Source organism: Diplotaxodon limnothrissa, linkage group LG5 (assembly GCF_057381915.1).
Source record: "Diplotaxodon limnothrissa isolate DT_005_m linkage group LG5, D_limnothrissa_male_GT1.1, whole genome shotgun sequence".
Taxonomy (NCBI): Eukaryota; Metazoa; Chordata; class Actinopteri; order Cichliformes; family Cichlidae; genus Diplotaxodon; species Diplotaxodon limnothrissa.
This window is the reverse complement of record NC_140600.1, coordinates 7,521,561-7,547,361: the sequence shown is the minus strand read 5'-3', so window position 1 is coordinate 7,547,361 and position 25,801 is coordinate 7,521,561. Positions and strand designations below refer to the sequence as shown.

General features: G+C 42.3%; 1 protein-coding gene across 2 annotated transcripts in view; it reads right to left on the bottom strand.

The window, feature by feature from the left end:
- The window catches only part of slc41a1 (solute carrier family 41 member 1), a 30,105-nt gene extending 4,717 nt beyond the window's left edge, over positions 1 to 25,388 (bottom strand). The window contains exons 1-10 of one of the 2 annotated variants that reach the window (XM_085352993.1): positions 25,166 to 25,388; positions 22,576 to 23,706; positions 16,160 to 16,267; positions 9,420 to 9,491; positions 5,985 to 6,129; positions 3,960 to 4,106; positions 2,883 to 3,030; positions 2,259 to 2,338; positions 1,793 to 1,927; positions 102 to 250 (exon numbers count right to left, since the gene is read on the bottom strand). In XM_085352993.1, the coding sequence (XP_085209119.1) occupies positions 102 to 250; positions 1,793 to 1,927; positions 2,259 to 2,338; positions 2,883 to 3,030; positions 3,960 to 4,106; positions 5,985 to 6,129; positions 9,420 to 9,491; positions 16,160 to 16,267; positions 22,576 to 23,061 (1,470 nt within the window). In that variant the 5' untranslated portion in view covers positions 23,062 to 23,706; positions 25,166 to 25,388. Of the gene's footprint in view, positions 1 to 101; positions 251 to 1,792; positions 1,928 to 2,258; positions 2,339 to 2,882; positions 3,031 to 3,959; positions 4,107 to 5,984; positions 6,130 to 9,419; positions 9,492 to 16,159; positions 16,268 to 22,575; positions 23,707 to 23,863; positions 23,971 to 25,165 lie in introns of those variants that run through there. The other variant, XM_085352994.1, reaches the window with a different exon arrangement.
- Between the last annotated feature and the right edge of the window lie 413 nt (positions 25,389 to 25,801).

Here is a 25,801-nt window from a genome sequence, read left to right as displayed (position 1 = left end):
TAATATTTGTATGTCATAACCAAGACGCAAGTATCAATATTTCGGAATTCCTCAACGACACCCTTACAATGTTGTAAAATGATGTACAAACATATCTGTACCTGCAGTAGTGCAGCAAACAGGTAGAAGGTAATGAAGATGGGTGTGAGGGTGGTGTGTCCCCCCCTCAGGGAGTTGATGGTGTAGAGGAAGACGAGGTGCCCTGGGGCAACCAGCAGGAAAAGTACACGGGCTGAACGGGAGTTCACAGCTGGAATGGAGAGAGACGAACATGAGTTACATACGAGGCGATAGCATGATGGAAAACGCTGGACAACACTGGAAAAGACTCTCCTGTGAAGCAGGAACAGGACATGCCAACAAGGCTGTGTCATTAAGGTTATTTTTGTACTTGTTTTCTTTGAAATTCTTTAAAATAGTTTTGTTTTTCATAGTTGGTTTGTCTTTTAATGGTTCTTTGACACACTGTTGTGGTTGTTTTGTCTCTGTTGTTGTTTTCTGTCTCTGTTGTCAATTTGTGACTTCGTGGTTGTTTTCCCTTTGTTGAGGCTTTGCCGTTTTCTTTGTTTGTTAAATGTTTGTAGTTATTTTGTCTCGCTGTTCGTGCTTTCTCACTTTGTCTGTTGTTGCTTTGTGGGTTTTTTCGACCTTTCCTCTGTTTTGCCTCTTTGTTGTCATTATTTTGACTTTAAGTTACTTAAAATTTTTTGGTGGTCATTTTATGTCTGCAGTATTTTTAAACTCATTGTTGTTTAATTGCAGTCATGATGCACCTCATTATAATTATTTAATGGATTTCCTGATATCAAATAGTAACATCAAACTGGGCCCTGCACGAGCTGGCTTGAAGGATAAACTATGAAGAAGTCCAACACAGTTAGGATTTCTTTGTATTTGCTGGCTTGATAAAACCTCGAGCCCAAGTTGTAGATGACGGGTATCACAACAGTGGTAATCAGCTGTCTCTGTTAAGCCGGGTTTTCTGCTTCAAGCTCCGTGTGTGTCCATATGAAAACATGCATTTTACAGGTTTTACTCTTGTTTTGCACAAATATCCCCATGAGTGCCACCTACATGAGTAAGATCTAGTAAAATCTATGAAGTCATTGCTGCAGATAAATGTTAAACTGATGATTAACAATTGTTTTATGGCTGACTGCACTGTCTGTGCTGCTGGTTATTTCTGAGCGGATAGACCTGTGAAACTTTAAACTGGACCCATTTAAAGATTAAAGATTACTTTAGTGTGTGAGCAGATGAAAGTGAAATAACGTTATTGATTGATTGATTCCTGGTGTGTGTTTTCTATTTTAGTAGCTGCAATCTCAGCGGTGTAAATAAGACTTAACCGCACATTAGAATAAAATCTAAAATCATTTTATATATTTTCTCTATAACCAAATGAATACATGCACATTCCTGTGACAATGCAACACACGGTTTGCACTTCATTCAGTGATTTTTACTAAGGTAGGGCTTAACAACTTCTACACTTCCCCAACAAAGAATCAGTATTGCTTTTAAAATACGCTGCAAATAAAAGAATCAGTAAAATCGCAGCACCTCCACCTGACTTTAAACTAAACTCTGCGTATAGCCTGCTCCCGCCCAGGTTACATTGTCAGCATAATGTAAAAAAGAGTGGCTCTTATCACACAGAAAACACTTTAAGCTCAATATAGCCAGTAGTCTCACTTGTAATACACCCTCCGTATGGAAAAAACTGTTTGTATGAGATAAAGAGTGGGCGGGGACAGTGGAACATTTATTCCACTGCTGCCTGATAACTTACTGGAACCAAAGAAGGAAGTGCAGGGTGTGGGACACTTCCTGGGGGCTGGGTTGGGATCCCCCATGGGTATACCGTTCATGTGTAGATAGGTGGAGATTCGACTTGCCTGAACTGCTACCAGGTTACCTCCCACACCTGGCACATGAAAACATGACAAATCAACCTCAGTACTAACAAAAACATTTCTCCAGTCGAGTATTGTGGAGCTGGCCTTTAGCCGTGCAAGAGCACGGCGCCATGCCAGCTCCATCGGTTAGTATTACCGCAGTGCACATATGCTTCCTCTGGCAGGCATTAGTCAGTGTGTCACTGTTACATGACACAGATGGGTGAGCACAGCAACAGCTCTAAATACACAATTTAATTGGTTCCAACAGATTTCTCTGCATTTGTTGTTTTACTAGTTGGCATATTGAGGGTTGTTATTTCCACCTCTTTTGTACACTTTTGTTCTCTGACTGCTCACCATTGATGACTGGAGTGAAGACAGCCATGCCAGCAAAGTTTGGGTTGGTGACAGTTTTGTCGAGGATCAGACCACCGACACTGAAAGACACACACAAGCAAAAAAGTGAACAAAAAGTGAACATACTGCTATTTACCATACAAAAACATGGGTAAACTGAGAAGAGAGAACTACAATCAGACATTTAAAACACTTAAGGACCCATCTGTAATCTCGTATACATTATAATCCGTTATCCCGTGGAACACATTGGAGGAATCTTGAGGAAACCCTCGTTGTGATTTAGCACTGTATAAATAAAACTGACTGTAAATGTACTCAAAAACATATTTAAAGTTTTATTTATTAATTTAATATATTCTGATGGATTCAGCCCTGAGCCTGAAAAGAAAACCTAAGCACCCTAACTAGAGGCTTCCTCATGGCCAGCAGGGGGAGACTCCTGCGTGTGCAAAAAGATGCCTCATTGGGTTTTCTCCTGTTCTGAGGATCGGGGTCTAGGATGGTGTGGAGCCTAGGTTGTTGGTAGGCTCTGTGACATCATCAGTGAATACAGCAATAGTAACTGAGAAAAACAAAGGCAGCACTGTGAGTTAAAAATCCACATAAGCAAGCACATCCTACCTGCTGATGGCCATGGCGATGATGACTGGCTCCCAGCCGCAGTAAAGGACCTCTCTGGTGGATGGGATCTTCCTGGCTATCAGCACCCATAGTGGGCACATCGCCACAAAAACTGCACACACTAGAGGGTTGGCATAATCATTGTACTCTGAATGGGGGGAAAAAAAGATATTGATGCTTTAGCAGGAACATCTTTGTCATATTTTGACATAACAAATTTTTCATTTTTTCATTTTCTGAGAATTCTATAAAAAAACCACCTTGGACGTGGCTGAAACGCAACATAAATCACACACTGGCAAATTTTGACTGTTTTCATTTGGATTGCCGTTAAATCATGGCCTTTCCTGCAGAAGGCAGTACTGCAGCTTGACTAACAAATGCAGGAGATTACAAAGCACCACAAACAGCACATTAAGTACACGGGCTGGTTACAACACCCAGACACCAGCCGTGTTTGTGAGTGTCTAAGCCAAAATATCCCAAATAAGCTCAACAAGCAGCAGTGAGTAAGACTATAAAGTCTGTAGATTCTCTGACAGACTAAAGAGCTACAGGATTACTCCACACTCTGCGTGTCAGTGTTTGTCACTGTCTGTGGTGTGCAAATGATGGAACAGCAGGGAGCTCGATGGAGCTGGGTGTGCTGCCGGTGAAGATGCTATCACAGCGCTAACAATACAGCCACACAGCTGTGGAGTTTCTTGCCCCGGAACACAGCGAGAGTAGGTGTGGGCGGCTTTCATCCTTATTTACCAAAAGCAGAGCAACATTTCATACATTCTACTCATGCCGCTCCCTTTTCTTTAATAACTTCAAAGGTAAAGAAGACTCTGGAAGCTGTTTGATGGATCTACCAACTATCAAAATAATGTTGAAATGATTCTGTCGGAATTTGGGAGTTACCTTCAGTTGTGAATCAGAGGCTCAGTTTAAGACATGCGAGAATTTGAGACGGCAAGTATCCACTATTCAAACCACCTAATTGAGCACATCCAGGTAAAATAATGGATCGCACACCTGTTTTCAAATGGAAAAAGCAAAAAGATCTGTGGGTATGCTCGTCATTTCCGTTACCTAGCTCTTTGTAGAGTCCTGTTGAGATGCCTGCCAGCAGGGACAGGGTGATCAGATCTCCTAGGCTAGCAGCGATTGGCGTGGCCACATTGTCAGGGTTGATGCCGACTTTTCTGGATGCAACAATCACGCCGATCATGATGAGACCTGTGAGATTTTAGATCAGAGGCATCACAACACAGAAGGCAACAATGCTCTTAACTGTCCAACAGTACTCACTTAAAAAAAACAAAAAGAGTTATTTTGATGCTTGATTGCTCAATTGGGATTCTTTTATTTCCCTTAAAGGAACTGACTTTGGCAAATACAAAGCCTGGTTACAAACAGCATGTGGGAGTAAGAGCCAGCACAATGTTTCCGCATATCTAAAATGTTTAAGGTTCTTTCCTACAGCAACCACAGACAGCTCATGTTGGTTTATAGCAAAAACAAAACAGCAACAAAAAATGGTTTTGTCTGAAAAACAGTTTCGAAAACAGCTTCACTCAAACGTAGTTGTTGAGCTGATGAAAGCCAGTAAAAACATGACGACTGCACCTATAAAGCAATCTGATGTTGTCAGCGTGGTTCCAGGAATGTGTGATCAGTCCACCACTGTGGTTCAGACTGAAAGTTCTCAACAACAACTGACATCCGCTGTCCCCAGAGTAAGAAACCTACCGAAACCTATCACCCAACTTTTCAGCTGGTGCTACTTTAAAGTTTGTGGGTTTTACTGAAATGCTCTTATATTTGCTAGATGGAGATTTGTGGTGCACACAGAATGAACCCTGGTGACCTATGAGGTTGGACATATTAAAGGTTTTTGTTCAGATATAACAAATATGGATACGACTTCCATGTACCTGGGTATAGATACCTCAGGATGAACTGTCATGTTTGTCACTTAAATGTTGATCTCACCAAAATTTTCAAATGTTTTCCATTTCACACTTTGTGTTTAGTACTAATCTGCATATAGCATGCTAACACACTGAGCCATGATAGCATGTTGGGACTATTATAGCAGCTACATCCAAATATTACACATTTAATCCTACATACTACAAAGGCCAGCAAAACATTGACCAGTTCAATCTATTAGAATTATCCAGATAACTAATACTTTAGTTTTATTTTAGTTTAAGGCATTTCATTGATTAGAGATAAGAGATTCTTATTTCTTCTGTGGATGCTTATTTACACACAATTTATTTGCAAAGCATGTTTTCATTGCACTTTACTAATGCATGTACCATATTATACACCTTAGCCAAAGGCAATATTTTTTGTGAACTTTTGGCACATCATATTAAAGAAAATAACATAAAAAAGTACCATAAACTACTACTAAAGGGGCTAACACTAAAGACATCTTATCTAACTGATAGCAAAATGAGGTTAACTTATTTATCAACTCCTTTTTGTGTAGATAACTATGGTATATGGACTGATTCTCATATAGTGCTTTTCTACTCTCCCGGAGTACTCAAAGCGCTGTATACAACATGCCACATTCACACCAGCATTGTCTTCTAAGTTTCTTAGTGCTTCCTAACTACCATTCATACGCCGATGAACACATCGGAGAGCAATTTGGGGTTAGCATCTTGCCCAAAGATACTTGGCATGCAGACTGGAGGAGCCACAGATCGAACCGCCAACCTTCTGATCAGTAGATGACAAGCTGAGCTACTGTATAGCCACCCTATAGAGTGGTTCACACGTTTGCCTATCAAATAAAGAGCTGAGGTTCAAGAAGGAGGCACATGTGCCTTACGGTGGTGCCACGAAGGGCATCAGGTACTAAAGAAATCTGTCAAATCAAACTCGTGGAGCTACCTGCTGTGGTGACCACTTGTGAACAAAGAGGCCGCTAAATGTAGCTTCTTCTTCTTCTAGTTGTAACTATCAAGAGCTTAAACAGCACTTGAGTGAAAAAGACTTGCTAATGATGGCAAATTAGCACTGAGAGTTACATAAAATCCCGACGTGACTGATGAGTAGCACTGTGAACACCCCTCACTTCCCAACTGGTGACCATACCTAGCAGCAGAGAAGCGATGAAGGCGGTGGCCACACTAGAGGCACACAACAGCACTGCATGGCCCAGCTTGAAGTGTCCCTCTGGGATCCAGCCAAAGATCACAGCAGCTATGGAGGCCAGGAACCCCACTACTGTGGCTTGGACCTGGGTGAAAACACACATATACAGATTTACCATAAGATAGTTCTTGTTGCTATGACTCACAGCTAACATGTAAACTCCTGATGAATGATATTATTATGGCCCATATAAGCATATTTCAGTCAGTCCATATACAATTTTTGACCTCATCTTCTTGATACATACAGTAACATTACAGGCTGCTTCTCAAAGTCAAGGAGGGATTCTTATCATCATCACCATCATCAAATACTGTTGAAGGGCTGGTCCATTATCTACCATCTTTCTAATTCAACCAAGGACTGCGTGGGAAGGAAGGTGTGTATTATTACTATTCTTACAGAACAATAAGTACAGTTATCAAAAAAAGAAAGTTTTCACAGACTACACAGGACTATGTAGTCTGTGAAAATCTAAGATCACTCTTCCATAGGAATTAAGAGAATAACTAGCAGCCAAATACTGCCAACAGAATGGACTTGATTAACTGACCATCAGCAAATGTGAAATGTACCTCCATATAAACAGAATCTCTGGCTGTTTGCTGGTTTGGGGCATTCACATGTATGTTAACACAAAGTTATAACCTTCCCAGGAGTGGACGTTCCTGCAAATTCATCCCAAGGTCAGACCGTGCAGGGCTCGAAGAAACAGCAAGAAGCTCTAGAAGGCCTCAGTTTGCATGTTAAATGTTACAGCTCGTGACGGTATAATTGAAAAAAGACTAAATAAGTATGGCTTGTCTGGGAAAGTTGCCAGGACAAAGCATCTTCTCTCTAAAAAGAAAATGGCAGCGTGGCTTAGAGTTGCAAACCTGCATCCAAACAAACCACACAACGCAATGTGCTTTGGACAGAGCAGACAAAAGCGGACATGTTTAGCAACAATACACATTGCTATATCTGGGAAATCTATCTGTCCGTCCACCAGATAAAACTTGGTCAAAAACCGGGTCTTGCAACAGGAAAATCATCCCAAGCAAGCCAACATATCTTCAAGAGAACGGCTGAAAAGAACCCAGTCAGAGCTCAACCTGACTGGATGCTGTGGTGGGACCTTAAGAGAAACGTGACAAAGACTGTAAGGAAGAATGGTTCGTGACAGACTGTTAAATTTACACAGAAAACAGTTACCTGAAGTTTTTGCTGCTAAAGGTGGTATCTTCACAATGCTAGTATTATTGTTAGCGTAGCATGCCTCCCTCTTGTCTAAATATGGTCACTTCTGGCTCCAAAAAAAAAAAAAAAAAAGATAGTGACTGCCATAAAGGTAAAGTGGAGGCTTGAGTGTGGAGTTCACAAATCAATGAGTAATGTCACGGCGGCTATGGTGCACACTCGCTATCTGTTTCAGTGTGAGTTCTCAGAATCATATGAAGCAGTTTCCAGTGTAACCGCCTTCAGAGAGCACCACTGTGACCCAGTGTGAGTGCAAGATAACCCTAGATAGAAAGTTGTGACAGCATCGGCCAACACTGGCTTAGTGTTCCAGGAACAAGGACTCACCAGGTATTATATAACTATAAGCTCACATCACTGCAAACTACTAGGGTCGGGGTCTGTGTCAAGAGAGACCAAACAAAGACTTTAAGCAATAAAGAGATTTTCATGCCTTTGTTTGTGTACAATAAATAAAACACACTGCAAACTAATATAAAGAGCCGAGTACATGCAGCTTGGCTGCAGTGAGAGCAAGTAAATCAAGCACAAAATAGACCATACTCGACTGACATGTCTGTTCTGTCTCGATCCTTTTGAACGTGAGGTCAGCCCCTATCTCTTTTACAAATGTTACTGTGCTCTGTAGTGACTGGTCAGTGTGTTTACTGTGTGCAATAACTCGTGCAACAAGCTTTTCCAGACAGGCTGGTAACTGGCTTCCTGAAATGCGACATAAATGTGAAACACTGTACATTTGGGCTAACCCTCTCACGGCAGACGATGCAGATTGGCAACAAGTAAAAGCTAACAACCTGATTACCCCACATACATATTTTATGAGGTTTTTTTTACTCAGACGTACCACTGCAGGTATTCTTTTGTGCATTAGCAACAAAAACTTAATTTGAGCCTGAGAGGGTTAAAGGACAGACTGTATTATGGGGACCACAATTTACAAAACGATCATCTTGCTTTATACAGTAAGGCTTTAAATCAGTGATAGGGACCATAAACACATCAGAAAAGGGTTTACTGAGGTAGCAGAGCAAAGTACCTAGGAGCCTTTTTCCTCTGAACTCCCAAATAATTTGACTTTCAAACTTGACGGTGACAGTAATAAAATTTGGAATACTTGCTGAGAATGCAGATTTTGACTTGTTGATTAGGACGTTTTTGTTAATGGGAAAATTTTTTATTCACAAATGCAGATACTTTAAAGCTAAACCATGTATAAACAGATGGCTGAATGACTTTAAACTCTGGGCTAAATCGCTGAAACTTGTGAATAACAAGAAAGCTCATAAACTTGTTGTTTTATTTAACGAGTTTAATCTATGTTAAAAAAGAAACCTCCCTATTTTATAATCATGACTGCCCTTTTTTGTTCATGTTATTTTTTGCCTTTGGTTCAAATTCTTCAATGACTGTTCTTTCTTTTTGTGCTAACTCTTTTGGCTTTGTGTTTATTGGTTTTTGTTTTGTTTTGTTTTTTCTTACTATAATGCTCAACCGAGGATATTACATATTCAGATTAATGATGGTGCCTTGTATGTTATACTGTTGTTTGTAAATAAAGTTCTTAAAAATAAATAAATAATAATAATAAAAAAATAAATAAAAATTTTTTTGACCTTCAAGCAGAGAAATCTACCCCCTGGTGGCCATCAGAAACACTGCAAGCTTAACCTGTTAACATCTACCAGTCACCTGTGACCTGTTCTCATCTAGATGCTTATATAGATTTTTTTTCCTGCATGGCATTAGTCAGTGGTAATCCTACAACTTAGTTTAGGTGCATGCAAAAGGGTTGATTTTAAAAGTTACAGCTAGTTTTGGTGCTTGTTTAGCATGTAGCTAAAATGCAAGCTAATCCTAGTCCTACCGCGAAGTGGTTCAGCAGGGACCTGATGAATGTTAAGCTGTTAAGGCAGTGCACTGACCTAATTTTAAACCCATCTTTTATATTCTGTTTCAAAATATTTTGATTTCAGTTTGAGATTTTTTAAAACTTTGCTGCTGCTTTGAGTATTACGACATGATTCCACTAGTACTATAATGCATTTCAGTGGTCTCGTTATGAGACTGGTCTGTTTAATGGATGTAAACATGGTTGAAGATGCTCCGTGACAGCAGTCTTCATTGTGTTTCCTGTACCTGGATGAGGGCCAAGTTCCCCATGATCATCTTCCACATGTCCTTGGCTGTGTCCATGTGCCCAATATTAGCCTGAAAAACACATAAGAACGAAAACGTTATCATGACCATGTGTAAGTAGCTGTGTGTGTTTGTGGGTGCGTGGGGGGATACAGAGTGTTCACAGTCTGTTGCCTCTTGGTCCCATCAGAACAATAGGGCGTCAGTTCTCTGGACAAAGACACTCTGATCTGATCCCCCACCCTGCGGCCGACTCCACTTATCTCATCTCTGCTCTTTCACATACACACCCTTAAAAACACACACACACGCACACACTGATGGTCTTGTGTATCAAGTGGCTACAGTGGGCTACTGTGAACCCAGATCAATGATCCTAATGCCCATCCACAGTGAGAGGACACAAACAGACAATCTCCTCTTCCTCTTTGTCCTCGCTCGTTTGCATATGCAGAAGGAAGGGAGACAGCTGGATACATGAAAATCGCCCGTGAGGATATCACTTCATCCTTGGTTCTTCATTGAAAAGTGTATGAACTGCATGATCCCACTGCATGACTCAAGACAGCTTCCAGAGCTTTAAATATTTTGTGTTACCTAATCTGTGAATTTAGTGTAATGCCACGTGAGATACGGCTTTCACCTTTAATTTTGTCTCTAACGTTTATCCTCTGCTAGAGTGTTTGTTAATCACTCGTTAAAGTGATTTTCCCTGAACTTGTACTAACGTTTCTACATGAATATAGTTAAATGATTGGTGAAGATCCACAGCCGAACCCATAGAGATGCTTTCACCAGTAGGCGTGTGTGTGGTTGGTATTGTGGTGGTTTGATTCAGACAACATAGCTTCACAAAGCGCCTGTGTATGCTCTTCTAACTGACTGATTAACTTTTAGGGTTGTTAGTAGGGGTGGGGGAAAAAAATCGATACTGTGTAGTATCGTGATATTTTGTTTGCTAATAATGTATCGATACAGGGACAGCAGAAATCGATATTTTGTTACAAAAGTTTTTGTGGACTGGAACTCTGACTTCAGAGCATGTTGATCCTTTTTCTGAGCAAGAATCCTGACATTCCTTCACTGTCCAAATGTGTTTAACTTTTTTTTTGGCAGCAATAAACATGACAGTTTACTTATTTTAATTTAAGACATGTTTTATTTTAATTAAGTTTAAAACTTTTTTATTTAATGTAAAATTATATTTTGTTTTATTTTACTTTCAAATTCTTCAGTTGCTGAAGGGGCTGCATAGTTTTCTTAAATTGCATAGTTCAGAATAGCTATAATTGTACCAGATGGTTGCATTCAGTTAAGTTGGACTAGACTGTAATACAAACCGTTCAGTTTGTCAACAATAAAACTGAAATGAGAGAAAGACTGAGTGTGAGACTTTGATATTAGATAAAATGAATATTGATAAAGTTTACCTTTATGTACAGAATTTGAATATAGCAAAATATTTTAAAAAATTGCAATAATATCGTATCGTGGGATGTATGGTGATTCCCACCTCTAGTTGTTAGAGTTGTCAGGTATTTCCTTTATAAGTGCAATCTGTTCTACTTTCTTTGTGTCCCGAGTGCGAACTTGTGAGAACAAATCAGAGCTCGGAGATTTAAATAGACGCTAGCTGTAATAAATCTAAAAAAAGAACATTTTCGAAGAGCTACTCAAAATGTTTTTTAACAGAAAATAGCATTGTCCAGTGGCTGGTGGTGTTATTCTGGTGTTGCAGACAACAAAGCACTGTTTTATCAAAAGCATTTGCGCGATTGGTGTCTGTCTTTGGCTAATGATCCACAAAACACCTCACAACTTTTGGTTGAGATCAGGCAACTAAAAGTTCCAAACACCGGAACAACTCTCGTGTTTGTGGCTGCTAGATTATTTGACCTAACAAAACACAGACTGGAATTCACCCGCTCTGCCTATCAAAGGCAAACCCACATACCAAAGTATTTAAATGAAAAAACAAAACAAAACAGCACTGAGAAACAGCAGGATGGTCTCTATGCCTCAGTGCGTACGTGTGAAGCATTACTCATCCTCTTACATTTCACGTAGTCTAGCAGCATCCAGTTAATCTGGCACTAAAACAACTAGTCTTACATGACAATCAAGTGTGCAGCAATGTACGTCAATATAACTCGTGCATCTGCCAGATACAAAGCATTAGAGTCACGCCACGCCCATCAGTAAGTATGTGCGTGCACGCCTGCTGCTACGACAGCCGTGCTGTCACTCAGAGTGGGAAGATTGCCACGAATGCTGATAAGAAGGTTTAAGGGAAACGGATAATACTGAGCCAAACAGCTGTGCAACTCCACATATGACTTTCTTTAAAACCTTGGAGCGTAATATAAGAGCCTCAGTTTCAAAGAATATATCTTGATGCAATAAAAAGGCTTTTGAATTTCCTAACCACATTTCCCTTTAGAACAACATGTAAACTGACAGAGTACACAGACGACACACAGAAATTCTCAGAAACATAGCCTGGCGTTATGTGATGATGTGTGATAATGATGCCAAATCCTTAGCTCTGTGTGTGTGTGTGTGTGTGTGTGTGTGTGTGTATCTGTGCATGCATTCAGTTGCCCACGTTAGTGTCTCTGTCCCCGATGAACCAGCGCAAGTGGAAGCACAGGGCTAGGAAGCCAGTCCCCAGCAGGTCACCCAGGGCGGTCAGGTACGTGTGTAGGAGGCTGGATTAATGGCGTTGGGATCATCAGAGAGATGTTGTTAAAGTGATTCATAGATGACATAACATGGATATCTTAAAATTCAAAAGCAGCACCATGTTTTTCAGCTGCTGGCATTCACTCTTATTTAATAAATACAGAGCAAGTCTGCAGTTTCCAGCTCTGAATCCTGAACATACATGAGTTGAGTATACAGGGAAACAGCGACTGTTGTTGCCATTGTAATCTCTGATAACACTTTGCTATTTTTCCCAACTTTCTTTGCAATGCAGGTGGTGCTGGCAATCCATCAACAATCATACATAATCAATTAGGCCCAATTATATTCAACAGAACTGAGAAAACAGCTGCTTATTTCCTCATTCCTTAAACGCCTCAGTAAATAGGTTAAAAAAGTCCAAGGGGAAAAAAATCAAAAAGGAACCACAGTCATGTGAACTGAAAACTCCGACAGCCAGCCAGTACTAGGGATTACATGATTTTTTTCAGTTATAAGCGCATTAGGAAACTTACAGTGGTCTTAATCTGCTCATAATTAGCGGCGGCGTGGAAAGAAACGTGGTCCTGCTGAGGCCAGCCAGCAGAGAGCTAACAGTAATGTCTCAGGACAAGCACCAGGGTCGGGCCTACTTTGTGAAGATGGTTGTGAGAAAAGTGAAAACTTTGCAGACTAAAGAAAGAATTGATGCAAAAGTCTGTTTTATTTATTTCCATATTTCCACGTAGATGCATGTAACGTTATTATGACTAATGCATTTTGTGTTTTCATTCCTTTGAATACAGCCAATCGAACTACACAACGTTGGTTCAATCAGTGCTGAAGCTCTGACAAATCATTACTACTTCCACTTCCCAATCTGACAGTTATTAACCATTATACACTGGGCTCTGAATTAAAACAGAAATAAAATAGAAAGTAAAGCAAATCATTACAAAAATCTGTTGAAGTTTGAACCTTAAATCAGCATCAACGGTGTTTCCTCAAATATTCAACTTTTCCCGTTTGTTTTCCTCTATCGTTGGGCTCTTACTGAGAAAATATGGAAATTATAAATATATAAAACCTCTGCAAAGTGCAGTTTTAAGTAGTGCACCTGAAAATCATATTCAACATTCAATTCTGCATCTGAAACCTTTGCTGTAGCCACCAATTCACAGGTTAAACCAACTGGTGTATTTAGGAGGTGATGACATAAACAAGATTTAAAGATTTACCTTTAGCTTGGAGCAGAATGAGTTGGTACACTGGAGCAATTTTCCAGAACAAATTTGCAAACATATGACTTTTTTTTGCAGCACGGATGAGGAGTCACTGGTTTCACACAGGCTAGTGGAAAGAATGTGAGGATTGGTGCAATTAAGAGCACTACTGGACTAATTAAAAAAAATGTAAGTTTTGTTGCTAACCCCTGGTTACCTGTGCTGTCAGGTCATCGACCCTGCTAGCTATGTACAATGTGAAATGGTATTGTTAGCTCACAGATAGCAAAGCCGTAAGAATTGCCTCTAGTATCAAACTGCAGTCATAGAATCACTGCACCTTCACAAACAAAAGCATGTGACTGTATACATTTGGCTATGAATGGCTAGATGGGTAACTAGCTGAAATTAGAGCTACTAAGAACTTTGGTATCTGTGAAACACTATAAGCAGCTAATAGTTAACCAAATGTTATATGACAATATGTTATTAAGGTTTCATGTTATGTGACTCCTAACAATGTGACGTTAACTGTCGAGCAAATAAAGTAGCAGTCACACAGGCCTAGAGAGCAGCCCATCACCCTCCAGCAACTGCTGGTTACAAGGAGCAAATAAGTGTTCTGCAACCAGTTGGAAAGTGGTTGCAGAACAATCAGTGTGTATTCCTGACCGGTTGGTGAAAACTTCTTACAGTTGCTATCGATTTCCGTGGTACTGACTAGAGATGGACCGATCCGATATTACGTATCGGTATCGGTCCGATACTGACGTAAATTACTGGATCGGATATCGGAGAAAAATAAAAAAAATGTAATCCGATCCATTAAATATCAAAAAAGCACCTCACAAAACTTGCGACATGGCGTAACTCGGCTCATAACCGTAGCACATCCAGCAGTACGGGTGTGTATTTGTAGCCTCGCTAGCAATCCGGCATTTCATCTCCGAGGAAGTTATCCCAGAGAGAAGTAAAGCAAGTGTGTAAATTCATCTCTGAATGTTTGTAAAGCATTCCAGCGTTAAGCTTAACAACCGATATATGGAGCAACTGCCTCTTCTCTCTCCCTCCCTCTCCTGCTGCTACTTCAATCGAAACTGATCAATGATCAGCTGATCGGCTTTTCTGTCGCGAGTCGGTCTCTCTTGTTTGTTTATCGCTCACTTCGCGCCAGAAAGAGGAAACCAGCAGCTGAACAACAGCAGCATGTTTAAGCTTGATAAGCTGTTGTTAGAATTTATTTACATTCTACACCAGGATCCTTTTCTACGTAGCTGACGGCTGGTAACTGTGCAGGGGCGGATCAAGCAAGTTTAGCCAGGGGGGCCGATAGGGCCCGGAGAGAACCCACGCAAACACGGGGAGAACATGCAAACTCCACACAGAAAGACCCCGGCCTGATGGTGGAATTGAACTCAGGACCTTCTTGCTGTGAGGCAACAGTGCTAACCACCGTGCTGCCCTATATAGTAACTATATAGTAACTATTAAGTCCAATATACCCTAGTAAGCTATAGTATATATAGTAACTATTAAGTCCAATATACCCTAGTAAGCTATAGTACTTTTTCCTTTGGGAACATACGATCTGTGCAGTCTGCAATTCTGTTGAAGAAAGATGTTGAATCTATTTAATTATTCTTGAAAAATAACTGATTTCTGTGTATTTGTTTTTCACACTGCATCAAATTATAGTTGATTATGTCAATTAAGCATCATGAGGTGGAGGGTGGGTGGTTCCCTATTTTGTTTTATTTATTTATTGTTTTGCTGGGAGTTTTAGAACCCTATTAGTTAGGTTGCTTAATATTTCTGCTAAGTACTCTTTAAAATACCAGAATAGGGAGGATGGTGTAGGTTTAAGTTTATTAGATTGATCAGTATTGCTGAACTATGAAATATTTTGGGTGCAGTGTATTTTTTTACATACAGGTATAACAGAATGGCTTTAGTGTTGTTTTTTTTTAACTTGAGTATGAACTTATACAAAAAGCAGCAAGATATTAAAAAAAAACTGTTTTATTGATTTAAAAAAAACACTATATCGGATTCATATCGGTATCGGCAGATATCCAAATTTATGATATCGGTATCGGTCATAAAAAAGTGGTATCGTGCCATCTCTAGTACTGACTCTGTGAAAATTGCGACACAAACAGGAAATGAAGACCATTTGCCTTCAGCTTAATTTCACCTAGCGAAAGGCAGCAACCTCCAGCAATAACTCCTCAGACAATTGGAAATACTCATTTTTCCCTCACAACTGGTGGTTTTATGAAGTCCAATATGACAGAAAGTTCATGTCGCATTATGCAAGAAAGCTCTTAAATTATCTCCCAGCTCCAACAGTGATGTGACACTGGGTTGAGCTATACCAGCATATTCTGAGAATTCAATCAATTTTAGCTACTAGATCAAAGGAAAACACTTTTAGTTCAAATTACTTGATATTTGGAGTTCACGTCTTCAGGCAGAGGTAAAAAAAAACTTCCATTCACCTTTAAACAACCTGCTAACCCAGGTGAACAAGCTAGATGGGGTCAGTGGAAATATTTAGTGAGGAATGTGAGGAATCAGTTTGTCTGAAACCTATGTCACATAGGCAATATAACCTCTGAACCTACGCACAATCAGCTTTGAGGGGTCTGACAGTGACCATAGGTCTGGCAATAGATTGAAAAACTATTAAAGAAAATTCCATGCAACTTAAAGTAAACAAATCCAAAATTTATACCTCAGTTACTCATCACTGCTAGGACAGCCTTTCAATATAAGATAAAAGGTCATGGAAGACGTGTAACCTGTAACAGGCTAGTAGTCTGACAAGTTTCTTACCGCTGTAGAAAGTCTGGAGGCCAGCGTCATCTCCAAGTTGCCTTTAAGCCCCAGCAGTGCAGGAACTAGGATGAACACCTCAGACACATCGGTGAACACCGTCCAGTGCTGCAATGACATAGCAAAACATTATTATCAGCACCACAACATTAACAGAGCGCACACTCTGCCATACTGAAACTGGTTCACAGCCACACAGAATGCTGTCACCCGCATAGATAGAGGTTAGCTGCAGTTCGGAGCAGACTGTCTCTGGGTCTGTGCAACCTTTAATATTGATTTAGAGGTGAAACCACTCCTGCATTAAAGAGCAGAAAATCTGCCTCTATAGACCTTTCACACTATGTATCATGCCAGCTCCCTCTTAACAAGAACAAGGGCAGTAAAACCTAAAGCTGAAATGATTGATCACTCTCCTACTTTAGCTTGCATTCTGTTTTCCTTCTCTATCACCTTTACCCACCATCTCCTGTAGTGTAAACACAGGGACTGTCTCATGTCTCTGTGTAATCATAATACTATACACATTTATATCGAAATCTGTACTGTACAAGATATTCCAGAATAAAAGCAGACTGCAATCTCGGTATTCTTTCACCCCAACCGGTTGCAGCAGATGGCCCCGCCCCTCCCTCAGCCTGGTTCTGCCGGAGGTTTCTTCCTGTTAAAAGGGAGTTTTTCCTTCCCACTGTCACCAAAGTGCTTACTCATAGGGGGTCATATAATTGTTGGGTTTTTCTCTGCATCTATTATTGTACGATCTACTGTGCAATATAAAGCACCTTGAGGCGACTGTTGTTGTGATTTGGGGCTATATAAATAAAACCGAATTGAACTGAATAGTTTTTGATGGGCGGAACCAGATCTTGTTCTCCACACGGCCGTTTCCCCATCCAGTGCCACACAAATGGAAACACGGCACAGCTAAACAGCATCAGTAAGATAGATGGGACTGAATATTTAGAAGCCAAGTGAACTAGATGATTAGCAACTCTTAAAGACAAAGCATTATGTTAATTTCCAGTTCAATGTCTGAAACAAGTCGTTTTAGCTCCCTCACACCTAAGCCAACTCTCTTCTCATTGGTTAAAGATACCCAATCTCATTGATATCATCAAGCAAATGCTAAACCTGAACTCTGTTATGGCTTATAGGATTACTTGTACATATGGTACTCTGATTATCTGAAACTTTGCCCATGTTTAATATGAGCATCCACCACTGTAATCTATTATATAGTATGCATACGATAGAAAATAAGGAAAAGCAAAATATTTCTCAGTGCTCTGCCCTCCTCATGGGGACCCTCTGTGACACATAACACAGCATGAGTGTACAAAACATCCGACTGAATTAATAGAGTAAAGCCAAAGCCCAATGCATCATGTACCATAGAAAAAATAGTTTGATATTACTCTTGCCTACTTTAGTGCTTCAGCATCTGATCATTCATTGCCAGGGGTGCGCTTGCTTGCTCAGCTCTTACCGCAGCATTAAAAAAGCTACATTTTGCTGTACACACTACTCCGAGAAAGTCAGCCAGCAGCTCATCTATCTAAATCAGCTTTGAAGGTAGTGGCCTAGCTGGACAGAGCCACAAATAAGGGAACAAGTAAGGGAACAAGACTGCTCAGCTGTGTATCCAGTAGATGGTCTGAAATTACATTTACAGCTAGTATTATTAGGCCTGACCTTCGATAACCTGGTCCCTGGCTGCTGGCCAGTCCTCGAGAGGTGGGTTCCCTGTAACTCCCTCTGTGAACTTCTCCCTCCATTAGACTTCATGCAGCGATAGCAGATTTGCGGTCTACTGTGGCCAGAAACAAAGCTATTGCTGAAGCTAAGGCCATCGATTTATCTCCAGTCAAAGTGCTTATCATAGGTGCCGGTCCCACTGGCCCCCAGCACTTACAGTCCAGTCTAACCCGAGCGGAATCAATATTCACTGAGGCTGGCACCGAGCAGAAAAGAAAGAGGGGAAAACAGATGCTGAAGCTACAAGACAACACTGCTGGCCTGCATTTCTCACACAGAGGTCTAATGTGTGTGCTTGCTAGGTTGCTCCCACCAGATGTACAGCACTGATAAGGAGTGTCGGCTACACTCGTGTTGTCTTTAGAGGTGGTGGTTGAACTCTTTCTGCCTATCCCTTTAGCTGTCGTTAAGCCAAGTAGAGCTCGTTTCCAACAACCAGCCTCTCAGCTTGGCTCACTGCCCTCTGCCAACCCGACAGCCTTGTGAGCACTTCTCTCTTCTTTCATAGCTGTATGTTTTCAAGCTTTCCTTCTGTCTCACTGGCCTATCTTCCTCTTTGCCTCCCCTGTGGTGATATATGTTGTTGTCTCCATGGAACGCTGGCTCGGAGCCAAACAAACCCTCCCTCCTCGCTTCTAAGAACTCGACTGGAGAACTGCAGTACCTCTGTGTACAGACCTATAGGAGCTCTGGTATGCAAGCCCCGCAAGGGTCAGGATGCCCAGTTGAGAAACGTGACCTTTTATTTTATTTGTGATAATTGCACTTGCTGTGTTGAGCGGGACGCCGAACCCCGATGGCATGCAATGTCAACGCAACTCCAGCAGCGTCACAGACACTACAGCAGGTGGTGTCTGTTTCATTTTTCTGTTGCTGCAGCATGGATGGTACAGTCAGGGTCTAGTTTATCTGTATAAACTAATATCTGCATTTAGATAAGAAGAATATGTAGGGCAAGCTACCAGAGGAATCTGTAGTCTATATGTAGTTTTACCGAGCAGGTTTTGGCTGCATGAATGGAAAGAGTCCAAGTGGGGAGCTAAAGAAAGTCAAAACTCCATCTCAAAACCATCAGCTATCATCACATGGTAATTTACCTCTTTTTAGATTTCTATGAATTTATAAGGAAAATCAAACACTGTCCCTACAGTTCAAGTCGGCAACCTAGATAATGCGTTCGCAGGCCTGAGCCTGGTTCTGCTGGAGGTTTCTTCCTGTTATGAAGGGAGTTTGCTGCTCATACAGGCTTGTATGATTGCTGGGGTTTTCTATCTACTATTGTGGAGGCTTTGCCTTATGATACAAAGTGACTTGAGGCTGGTAATGTTGGGATATGGTGCCATATCAATAAAACTGAACTGAACTGAATTGTTTGGGACCAGATAAGAAGGGCTGGGGTGGAAAGCCTGAACTCTGTGATGAGGGGGCAGCCTAGGATCAAAGGTTCCTCAGGATCTTTCACACTGTGAAAGATTAATCAGAGCATGGGGCAACACAAAGGCACTCTAACCCACTAATCCTGTCCATCCCTATCACTCACATCCTAACCAAGCAGCTATCTGAGATATGGTCACGTTTTAAGAGCTGCGAGGTGATAACATTGTTAATGACCGTCACGTCATCAACGTTACAAGCAGAAGTCACCAAAATAAAACAACTACTCATAACAAGCAGTCAGTCACTGCAATAGGGAGGGCAGAAGTTTAGAAACTTATCCTTACATGGGGTTATTAAATTGTGATTTTTAAGATTTTGGTGATTTTGTTCAGACAAATTCTGGAAAACATGGAAAAATAGCATACTGTGGTGTGAATTTAAGTGGTGTCTGATTAAGCTATGGAAACCAAAGTCTGGGTATGAAGCTAGAAGCTGAAGAGACAATGCAGTTTGAGGGAATTAAGCCCACGTTCTGGTTTGAAAGTGACTCCTGAGTGAAAACCAAGCACGTGGATGTGGTTGGACCAAAATGGTATCTGGTGGGTAGTGAAGGCTTGGCCACAGTTAAACCTTTGTGTGGACTATGATTTCCTGTTTACCGGTTGCTGTATTTTTAGACCGTGTGTCTTTGAGGCTGAAGCTGTGTTCTATTCTTTTTCCTCTTTTTTGGTGTTTCAGTCTACAGACACCGCACACCAGGCCAGACGGCTAACTCTGAGGCAGACAAACACACGCGGATGATTATCATAACATACAACACTGGACACGCATATTTGCTTTTGTCTTTTTTCAGCTTTTTGTTTGTAGATTGATTGCACAAATGATGAAATCTTATGTGACTGTGAGTAAGTGTGCGTGTGTTTCAAAATAACAAAAATCACCCATTTGGCCTTGGACTCCGACATCCCCAAGAAAACTAGCACTGCGTGACCTTTCCAAACCACACGTAACCTTCAGTCCAACTGAGCAGGTCAGTCCTGGGTTCCCGGCCCTGCCAATGAGAGACTGACAGTTTTAGGTCATTTGCCTGCCAAGTCACTAAGCACAACTATGCAGACGTCTCACTCCTCTATACCAGTTGGACAATCCTTTCTGGGCCAACCTTGTGAGGGAAAAAGGCCAGAAAACTCTGTGCGTGTGTGGTAGATGGTCAAAGTGACCAGGATTTAAGAGGTCAAAGAGCCAATATAGAAAGTGACACAGAAAGTCGAGTACACAAGTGTCCAAACCACAGCTTTTAAACTCAGGCCAGGCAGACACATTAACTAAAGGTTCAGGCATCCCAGAAGAAAAGCTTGCTACTGGCTATAGTGCTTTCTTTGTCTCATAACCAACATATCATCTTTGGAACTGGAGATTACTGAGTCCTGACCTTTTTATTCTAACCTCCAGGAGAAATAAGGGGTAAACAAATGAACCAAAAGAACAAACAAATAATTCTGTCTAATTTGAGAACAATCCAAGAAACACAAGAACAGCAAGACCCAAATGACTTTGAATTTTATCCATAGAGAGAAACTTCTGAACTCAGGAGAGCTAGTTAAGTTCTCCTGGATCACTTTATCTCATCTGATAATCAAATAAAGATCTGTGCTTCACTTGTCTGCATAAATTAGCTCCTTATTTAGCGAGACAAATAAAGATCAGTGCAGCAAGAAAACAGACCTGCCTCGTGTTTTAGCATCAAGTTAAAACTTGTTCTATTCACGTTTTGGCAATCAGGAGACAAAAAAAAAAAAAATAGAGTTTTCCAACACGAGAAACTACATCTACCTTTTCATCAGCTTCATATACATTAGGTATTGGGGCTCGACCTAACCCTAAGCACGTGACCTCAGAAAGTTATGCTCACTTATAGCCGAGGATCAACTGCAGTCCCAACGGGAGAGAGAGAGAGAGAGTAAGATCGAGTTAGACAACTACCTTCCTGCAAGGACAGGGGGGATTAGCTGAGTTAGCGTTTCATGGTGTCACGGGGGGAATTAGGCAGCCAGACGACCTGCTGGATGCTCAGCCGACCTCAATGGAACTGCAGTAAGAAGCCTCGCATCTTACTGCAGCCATTTCTTTCAGCTATTTACTCTCAGGTACAAGAGTGCTAGACCAGCAGGGAGGGATACGGCCCTCTACCTTCTGTGTGAGCTTGTTTCCAGTCACACCTCTGAAAGAATGGTGCACTGAGTGTTTTGGAAATTAAAGAGAACGCAGCAGCATGGTGCCTAAGTTGAGGCAGCATGAAAACTTTTTTGACCTCAAACCTCTGCATTCCTGGTTTAGCGAGGATACCTAACCACATGGCAATAGAGGCCTTGGCGCTGAATTGTATTTTGTTTTTACTCCGACTCTAGCTCAGCTGTAGTACGCTGCCATTTCAGGTGCTCAAAGAAAGTAAACTTATTCCCCCGCCTCCCCCCTCCTGTCTGTTCTGAGTTTCTGGGGTCCACCATGTTGGCATCAGCGTATGTGCACACAGTTTGCCCAGACCTGGCGGACTGACATGGCCGGCTTTATCTGCATTCCAAGCGGACTTCAAATAAATATATAACATTTCTACAGAGCACACTTGGATCCTCTCAGAGCAAAGGCAGTGACTCATCAGGAAATCAAGTCCTATTCTCCTTTAAAGGCCAAGTGGATCATATAGCTCCCTGGCTATGCACTGCTATGCAAATACCGTCTATTGTTTCTTGTACTTTATGTGAGATTTTGAAAAGAGGTGTGTGTGTGTGTGATGACTCGTTAGAAGACACACCAGTGTGTACCAGTATGCGCCAGCCACAGGGACAGTCAGCCCAGCCGCTGAGGAGAAAATGTTATGTAAATACCCCCATGGTGTCTGATAACTGCCCCATACACACATCCCCAAAGACAGGCAACCAGATAGGCCACCAGCACGATGACTGACACACGCCAAGGCAAACCGGCCTCGGTGCACTAGATCATTCAAATGTTTCACGAGCCTATCCCGTAAGTGTGACTACACATGGCCTGCTTGGTGCAGTGGATCTGCTTAGAAAAACAGCTGTGAAATGAAATGTAAATGCCTGCGAGGAAAAGTTGGGGTTGTGCATTGACACCAGACTTTTTGCAAGTTCCAACAGCCGAACCCCTGTCAATGCAAAAAACAAAACAAAAACTTTTTAAAGAGTAGACAACACAGGATTAACCAGCCTGAGTTCTTTATTCTGAGTTGCCAATTACATTGTGTAAGAAATCTCACTCACCTGGACGATGTCTAGCACCATCCCTGCTGCCACCGTCCCGAACCCGGCCAGCAAGAAGGGGAAGACCACCTGCAGTCCGATGGAAAAGGAGGTCTCCTTGAGGGGTGCTGTTGGTTCGGGGCTCTGATCGGTGCTGGTGTCATCACTCTCGTTGCTCTGGCTTGCATTCTCCAGGAGCGCATCCTCCTCTCGCTGACCTTTGGCATTGGCCCGACAGTCCATGGCCACCACAATCTCCGACCTCTCGTCGTTCTCCCCAGTCTCATTCACTCGCTCGGGGAAAGATGTGACCTCGGTGAGCTCAAACTCATCCCCGGTCACCGGGCTCACTTCTTCGGGGCCCTTTGTCAGGATCACCGGGTGGACGGTGCAGTTGGAGTTGAGGAAGGCCGAAGTGAGGGGGCCTCCCTCCTTCTTCATCTCAATGGCCCCAGAAGACATGTCGATGTCGGGGAGCTTTTCTTGTTCTTTCGACCAAAGTACCATGCGGAAGCCTTTGAAGACAGTGGGCTTGATAAGAAAAGGTCAGCGTGCCTCAGCCTAACGGTTTTATGGGAAAGTCAGAACTGACCACCGGATCTGGTTTTGAACCTGATCAGTCCAACTGATTTATCCCATTAAAGAGGCCGACAAGGTGTGGAGGTCGGTCATAAAGACTGGGAGAAAAACACTCTGCCAGAAAAAACCTGCAGCGAGGCACATGCAGCCGTGCGTCTGCAAAGCCTGTGTTCCTGTCGGTGCTTCGGGAGCAGAACCAGTATGTTCTCCATTCACTGCAAGGTGCTCAGGTTAGGCCGGCAAAAAACAGAAGACATACTGGTTCAACATAGAAAAGGATAGAAAACAACAGGGAGGGGACTCACCACAGAAATCCCCTGCAGTCAGCTGCAAACAGTCCTTTGCAGTTCAGTACAAGCTGGAAAAATATGTAAATCAGAGACCTGCAGTGGCACCGGTCATGCTGTCAGTCTGCTGTCCATGTGAGACTGGTCGCTGCACAGGGCTCCAAACGTCTCACTTTACACCACGTGGCCGCTGGACAGTTTTCAAATGTGATATTTAAAGGTCTCAGTATGAGGATTGAATTACCAACAGTGGAAAAGTATCTCTCCAACCAGAGTGGACCGTCACCTGGGGAAAGAATGAATATCATTAATTATTCAGTCTTAAATAAAATCATTTTCCAGCAGTACCCCACATCTATTTCCAAAAATCTCTAAGTAGCAGGGCAGCTTTTACTGCCCTGATCAAAATATTCATAAATCAAAAATTCCAAAAAGTTACAAACCAACATTCAGATCTAACTGGTGAGAGGACAGAGACACTGTGCGGTGGTGTTTAGGCTTGGATGCTGCAGCTCGTCATATTCAGATGTTAAAATAAATAAAGAGGACAGAAAATCACTGTTAGGCACTAACTTCACCGTGGGTACCACAAATGCCCCGTCAGCCCTACTAATAGATTAGTATAGCCCCAAACAATTGTTTGCTCTCCCCTCCATTACAGCAGTGCTGAGCAGATCCCAACAGTGAGTTTAAAAACAGTTTCATCCAGCGCCAAATTTCCTCCCGGTGGCTAAAAATATTCCACCATTAACAGAGGCGCTGCGCACATCCTCTGCAAGCACAGCTTCCAACCACAGCAGCGCAACAACGACCACTGTCACAATTTTCAAAGTAAAAAACACCCCTCACTTTACCCGTGAGCCCAGAGTGCCGTCAGCTTAAACCCCCCAACTCTTAAACTCACTGCAGCAGACGGGAGTGTAGCAAACAGTAACACAACAGAGGTCCCCTTCACACATCAGAAACAACCTCACTGCAGTCAAGTACCGAGCGTGGACACACATGGTTAGTCATTCACACCGACATGAACTACTTGTATCAACAGAAGTAAGCAGCAGGTAAAGCAAAGCATTCAGTGCTGCTTTAATTAAAACAGTAATGTCAGCTACTGACATAAACTGCTGTATTATTCAACTCAGTGTGGTGATGAAGCCTGTTGAAAAAATACCATCACCAATCTATGACGCGATCCTTGGTGAGATCAGGTCACGGTCCACCCGTTTTTACTTCACATAATAAAGCAGCTTTTACTCTGAAGGCCTTTCTTTTACCTTCCAGTGTTGCTGCTGCTGACTTGAAGCAGCTTTACTCTGACTGCAAGTTGCGACATCCGCACGGACTTTCCCGGCTCAAACAATCCTCTGCTTAGTAGTCAGGACCAACACCACCCGAACCCAACATGGCAAAGGCGTAAATTAGTGCTCCCCTGGTCAGGGCTGAATAGACGAGCCCTGCTATTCTGTTCTGCTTCTCATTTAAACGAGGGCAGAGGGCTCTCTGTTCCATCGCCGGGCTGGAGCCCATGTCACTGCCACTGTAACCACGAGTGTTAAACTCGTGAAAAATTGTGTCCCCCCCCCCACCCCCCTAAAAAAGAGAAAAAAAGTAATCATTCTTCACCATCACAGGTACAAGTTGCGGCTTTGCAGTTTGAGTCTCGAATGACACATCCCGGTAGAAATGTGCACATTAAAATAAGTAATGTAAAAATAAATACATACATAAAAAAGCTCACGGGTGCTTACCTCTGAGTGCCAGTGGTCCTCGGTGTGAGGACAGACCGGAGTGATGATCTGTATGAGTACAGGGACTCCGTGTGCCCGGCTGAATTTATCCTCCACCTCTTGTTAACGCGCTCAGGCTTGTGAGGCGTGGAAGCCGGTACGCACGCCTTATGTGCGGTACCGGCTCTGCACAGCTGATTTAATGGTTAATGTTAGTTAATGGTTAAGCCCTGCCCTCTGTGCGGCTCCAGTCTGCCTGTTACATTGTAAACATGCAGTGCCGCCCGGCTGCCTGGATGCGCATCTATAATACACCCGCACGGTGCAGGGGGCCAGGAAGCCACTAGGCGGGCCCTCCCTCCACAATCTGGATAGTCGATATAGACCCCCGCCCCACCTTTACCTCCCTCCCCTCCATTACCGACCTTCCACCCCTCTGGTTTCCATTGCGCACAAGCCCCCCACAACCTCTACCCAGTGTGTGCCCATGCCGTGCCAGTCTCTTCCACAAGCCACTAATTTACTACCACCGCGCGGAGACTGCAGTTTTAGTTTAACAGTAGAGCTTGATTTCTCAATGAATGGGCTGGCAGGGGTATGAGTACGGTCTGTATGAGTCTGACCAATCTGGGGCAAATTTAGTCACTGATCCACCAC